This window comes from Pterocles gutturalis, unplaced genomic scaffold (genome assembly GCF_000699245.1).
Source record: "Pterocles gutturalis isolate BGI_N339 unplaced genomic scaffold, ASM69924v1 Scaffold50237, whole genome shotgun sequence".
In the NCBI taxonomy this organism is placed as follows: Eukaryota; Metazoa; Chordata; class Aves; order Pterocliformes; family Pteroclidae; genus Pterocles; species Pterocles gutturalis.
The window spans coordinates 1-5,973 of NW_010109540.1; the positions used below are offsets into that span (position 1 = coordinate 1).

The following is a 5,973-nucleotide window of genomic DNA, read 5'->3' on the forward strand; positions in this document are numbered from 1 at the left end:
CCGGCACAGCTGCAAGGAGCGGGGTTTTCTTCCAAACCTGCTGGGGAACACCGGTCCGAGCACACTCTGGCACTCAGTATCGACATGTTGTCACAAAGCGTTGTGGCTGAAAACACAGGCTGTAAGAAGGATGCAAAAGAGTTTTATTAAACCACCTAATTACAAAAATAATGGAATGGAAGAAAAATAAAACAAAAATACCAGAATTCACATTGTGAGAAATGAGACATTACAGCAGAACGCTGGGGAAGCTCAGCTGAGCCGCTGGAATACATCGGTGGCTCTGCAGTGCCCGCGACACAGAGCTGCCGTGACCGACTTCCAGGTCAGCTCCAGCCCCCTCTGCGCTGCGTGGTTTCAGCCAACGCAGCGGGAAAGGGCAGCAGACATGCCAAGTTGCCGAACAGCTGCAGACAAATCACCAAACGTTTCTTTGGAAGGAAATGGAGAGTAAACGCGTATCCCTCGCTGCTCTGTACACCCCAGTCACCTCAAGATTTTTTCATTAGATGAAACTATTAGCCCACATAAACACTGGCTTCGTGTTAGCGCAGGCTGTGTTAATAGAAAGTTTCTGTGTAAACACTGAAAAAGGAATGGAATTGGACTAACTAAAGCATGTTGCTGCTTTTATCTGCAGCCTTGAGCAAGTGGCATCATCAGTACCTCCGTCTGACTCCTCAGTGTGCCCTTTCCTCTCCGAAAGGGAGAATACTGCTCTTTGGTAAGGGCCTCCCGAGAGCCTCCTCCCAAACAACTGCTAGCAAGAAGTTCAAGTTTGTGAAGCACTCTAACAGTGAACACTGCTGTGCGAAAAATATGTCAAGATTCTAAATGTAGTTAAGCAGAACAGAGGTTGTCAGATGCCATCCTGAGAGAGCTTTAAAGCAGCCAGAACATCCCTAACCTTGGGAAGCAGGGTGAAAACCCCAAAACACTTACCACCCCCACACTTGGCTCAAGTTGATCCCCAAAAAATTCAACTCCCAACACTCCAGCATGTACTTACTGAGATTCACATGGAAACAAACAGGATTTCTACTGAACTCTACATGTAGCTGTCACGTAAAAGCAAACCTAATTCTAATTTGTTAGAACAATCAGCATTGTCTTTCCTTATCGCATTCTCCTGAGGGAGACTAACACTCATGGCAAAGTCCCAGGGGTGGAGAGAGCACTCTGGCTGTCCAGTGAGCAGAAAATCTGCAAGTACAGCTCCAGCGCGTTCTCCTCACAGCAGGAGACGTTTGCTCAGTACAGCAGGTGGAAGACTTCCAGCAGCGCGGTGCCGCCAGACATTCAGCAGCAGAGGATCCTCTTCAGGAGTGCTCCGCGGGGCCTGCCCCGTGCCCGTTCACGTGAGGATGCGATGGGGTTGAGCTCTGGGAGGTAGCAGCGCTCTGCTCTGCTGTGGCAGCTGCCAGAGGCATGGAGAGGCTTTCGGGGGACAGTGTGGCAAAGTCTTGTCTCCAGTAGGCTTCACACAGCGGAAGATCATTGCTGTCACACAGACTGTAGCTTTCCAGAACAAACAACCCCAGTAAGGAGAGAGCATGTGCATTATGAGAGGAGGGGAGGGAGGGAAAGGGTGGGGGAAGCAAGACAGAAGCAAAGCATTAAGAAAATGGCAAAAAAATGTTCATGGATGTAAGGTCTGTGATCACAAATTCATCCCAAGTCTTGCGACATGGCCTTCCCTAAGATACGTTTAAGGGCTTGCCTTGAACCTGATGGGCCTGGTGAGGATCAGGGAAATTTCAGAGACTGAACTGTTGCTACAAACTAAAACAGAGGCTCAGTTCTACTCTAGATCCTCTAGGATCCTGGAAGATCTGGACTGAAGTCCTGGCACCCCAAAGATGGGAGTTCTGCTTCTGATTTGAGTGAGGCAATGACCTCATCCACCATTATTTTACTTGGAATTAATCACAACCTATGTGAGGAAAAAAAGAGAAATCCTGCTCTAAATTTACATCAGCAGAAAAGCTAGCACAATTGTTTTAGGGCCTGCCTCTCTCATGATAACAAAGAAACCTATTTGCACCCTTGCCCTTTCAATACAGTGCTCCACAGAAGGTCTGGGTCTTCTACTGAAGCTCCCCAGCCTGATTATAAAGTACTGATGGCTCCTACTACTTTCAGCAGACCCTGAGCTGTTCTTCTAAAAGCAGCTAGCTGGACTTGACACGGATGAACCAGCCGTGCGGGAAATGTGTGTTTAAACAACTGGCTAATTCTTGCCTGTGCTCTGAGGAAAAGACAATGTGGAAGTGACAAAACTAGAAGGAAAAATGATGGAAGAAATTGGAACAAAACCAAAGCAAATTCCAAAGAGAGGAAGGAGCTGCACACACAAGAGACGCCCAAGACAAAGTAAGTGCTGGAGCAGAAAGCAGCTTGCGTTCAGAGTAAAACAAACCCCGTGGGTCAAGTGATTTTTTTGTTGCAGCTTTATTTACATTTTTAATGTATGGACTTGAATAGATGCTTTGGTAAATATTTTAAGTGTAGAAATATGAGACACTTCAAATTGCACAAACATGAAACAAGTTGAGAACTAACTCCACGCTTGAGACAGCTCCTGTGATCTCAGAGGAGGGAGCAATGGAACATAAATGCAAGTTTGGGGTTTAGGATGAGAAAAGGCAAGCTGGACTTGGAGTTACCGCTTTGGGGAATAAGCGCAGAAAGCACTAGCTGCAAGCATCTACTTTTGAGCTCTTTCCTGGCTGGTTTTGCCAGTGCATGGAAGGGACCTCACTACCTCCCTTGGGGCAGGCAGGCAGGTCTGTGCACAGAAGAACAGCTCTACTTAACAAAGACTGAAAGCAAAGATTCCTTCAGAACAATCTACTCAGCTTTAGTTTCAAGGACCTGCTTTCAGGTGTTCTCATGGAAACCCTCACGTACACATAAAAAGCCTGGAAACGAAACCTGACCCTACAACGGAGATGCCTCCTATTAGCTACTCACAGTGGGCAAGGGGCTCTCTCCTAAGCCCCTTTAGCACAATGGCAGTGACAAACGCGTGACAGGAGTCACTCCCTCCCACAGGCTTTTCACTGCTGTCGAGAGCGGCGCACAGGGACCAAACAAGCTGCACAGCACAGGGCAGCTCTCAGCTTTGCAGCACCGGGAGGTGCGCTGCTGCAGGGAGCGCACTTTTCTATAGCCTTCCCTGGAAGGACGACCTAAAATAAACTATCCGGTGACCTTCAGGGAAACTGGAGCATGGGAGAGCAGTTTGGCAGGATGGTTGTATGGAAACCCCTCCCTGGCCTCACGGGACTGCACACCTTTTTATAAATCCTGTGGGATTGAGCCCCATGAGAAGGTAACAGACGGTGCAGAGAAGCGACCGCAGCTGGGCTCCCAGGACAGCACAGAATGCCCATCTGTGGGCAAACCAGCTATTGCATTGCAGCCATTTGAACGTGATTATCACTCTGCGACTGTGATATAACAGAAACCCTTCTTCCCCACATTAGACAACAAGGTTTCATTAAAAATATCTTAGTACTCTAATTATAAAAGGACTTTGAATAAATCACTGTTTCTATATTTACACACACACAATTTCTTTGGTGCAGAAGAAGACAGGAAAGAGCACAGGGAGGGAATAAGTGCTAAAAGCAAACAACTAAGTGCTATATGATATGAGGCTTCAGTGGAGGGATCGTAGCTCTGTAGTGTTGCCAAGTTTCCTCACCTTGTGCCCACTCTTATAAGAAAGAGCACAAAGGCAAATCTGTTCGGTGCATCCAACATTTGTGCTTAGCGCTAGCTCTGTTACAAAGGGTTGCTTTACCGGGCATTCGATGCCAGGCAGGCGAACAGACCATGCCAGCATGGTCAGAACCCCTTCATCCAAAAGCTAAAGCTACTGACACACAGTGTCAGCAGTCTGGTGACAGTGTGAGAGAAGCACACCTGGCACACGTGAGGCACTGTCATCCCACACTGCATCACTCTGGATACAGCTCACTGCTATGCTGTATGCAGGATGCACCCCTGCCCTCTCAGGGCCTGGACTGGTGCTTGGCTTTGTGACTATCACTCCTCATTTCTGAGACATTTCTAGGATCTTTTGCAACTCCCCCCCACAAAAATGAGTAAAGTTTGAAAAACAACTCTAAACTTTTACCTGCTTCCAATGTCGTAGCAGTTTTTAAGCTATGCGACATCAATATCTTTTTACTCTTAAAATATGTATATTACCCATAAATAATGGCCTAACTTCCAAAGATATTGAGCAATTAAGTGCTTTAGTTGACTTATCTGGGGTTATAGGCATTCAGTATTTTTAGAAAGAAGGGAAAGGCAAAAGTAGAAAACCTGGTCCTTAAAATTTTAAATAAGATTTTGAAAAGTCAAGTTTTTGTTTAGAAGTTATAGCATTGCACTGACTTCACTTGCTTGGACAGTGCAGCCAAAATAATCAGGTTCTCATTTTCTCCTGCTTTCATTTACTGCATCATCAACTAGAAGTGCTGGAGTGCATGATAGAAAATAAAAAAATAAAGTGTCTGAATTCTCTACAGCCTATTTTATAAGAGTACTTTTAAAATGTTAAAAATCAGTAATAAGTCTTCCTTAGAAAATCCTATTACAATACTTCACAATTCAGTGAAACTGAGCAAGCCTTCTTTGCTCATTTCAAATGTTCACCCCAACAGGACTCCACGCAGCCGGGGCCAGTGGGCTACAAGGCAAAGGCACACTGTGTAACCAGGTCACTTGTGAAAGAACTCACCATGAAGACGTGGTGATCTCATCTAACGTTAGGACCCAGCTCAGCAAGCTGGTCTCTCTAGGGAGAGAGAGAGAGGCTCCTCCAGAGGGATACTCAGACAGAAGCCTATACCCCCAAAGGAAATTAATCTCCTTTACAATGATTACAAAGGAAGCTTAAGCAAATCTATCCAATCTAGCCAACTAAAGCAGGCACCTAGAGTGGGATGCTGGGAATACCTCCTTCACCACAACATTTATACCCTGTAGGATATCTACAAGGAAAAGGCAGTTACTTTAGTTGCAGAAAAAGAGTTTGACCTAATTAAAAACAGGGGTGAAATTTTGTTGGGAACATTCTCAAGATCTGTACTCTAAGGGCTACTTGTTTGTCTGGACTAACTACCCCAAAAGGGCCGGAGTCATAAGGCAGAAGTCCACTGCCCTATTTGTACCTGGAAGAGTAATATTCTTCTTCTAGCTCGTACAGGTCAATGGAGATCTCATCCCGTAGTGCAATCAACTTCTTGTCACATTCCTCCTGCAAGCTTCTCAGCTGCTGGTTGCGCTGGTTGATAGCTTCATTCACAGAGGGGAAATCATTGAGGATCAAGAACTGCTTCAGGTCAGACACAAGTTTCATCAGGGACTCGCCAGCTCGGACCTTGTAGCAGGGAGAAAAATCACATAGCACATAGTATATATTTAAACAGTGCTTTGCTCCAGTTCTAAAACAAGATCTCCCAAGCTGCTCCTTCAGCCCAAGCTTTGAATAAAATAAAAAAATCACACATTATGTCAGGATTCTGACATAAGCCTGAGCTGACAAGCTAGGCTACCCAGCTTTCCCCCTAAAGAAGGGATTCACCCAACAGCCAGCCCAAATATGGGGTTACTCTTCTAGCAGCTGTTCTCATGAGTGGTATAAAGGCTGCGAACCCAACCGTAACTGAAGGATGTGCTGTCCCACTGATTTGAACAGCAGAGTGCTACTCACAATGTTTGCAGCTCTGACATGCATCTCATAGTTATCTTGTTCACCCTGCGTTGCTCGAGAAACTTGAGTTTCATCTTCAATCTAAAGAACAAAATATACGCATCCACGTTTACATACGAAAATGATAATACACGATTACTACATTACAAGGCATCTCCTTTCAGCTCAATCCACACCTGGAATCCCTGAGGGACCTCTGGACTCTACAGAACCCGGGGATCACCTTTGCTACCCTCCCTGCAAGC

The 5,973-nt window shown here is 45.8% G+C and overlaps 1 protein-coding gene across 1 annotated transcript; it reads right to left on the bottom strand.

The window, feature by feature from the left end:
• Nucleotides 1-1,132: 1,132 nt before the first annotated feature.
• Nucleotides 1,133-5,809, bottom strand: MED22 (mediator complex subunit 22; the record flags this gene model as incomplete). Its single annotated transcript, XM_010073007.1, has 3 exons — nucleotides 1,133-1,518; nucleotides 5,187-5,395; nucleotides 5,729-5,809. Coding segments are annotated over 3 exons (489 nt in total), but the record flags the coding sequence as incomplete, so codon positions are not given.
• Between the last annotated feature and the right edge of the window lie 164 nt (nucleotides 5,810-5,973).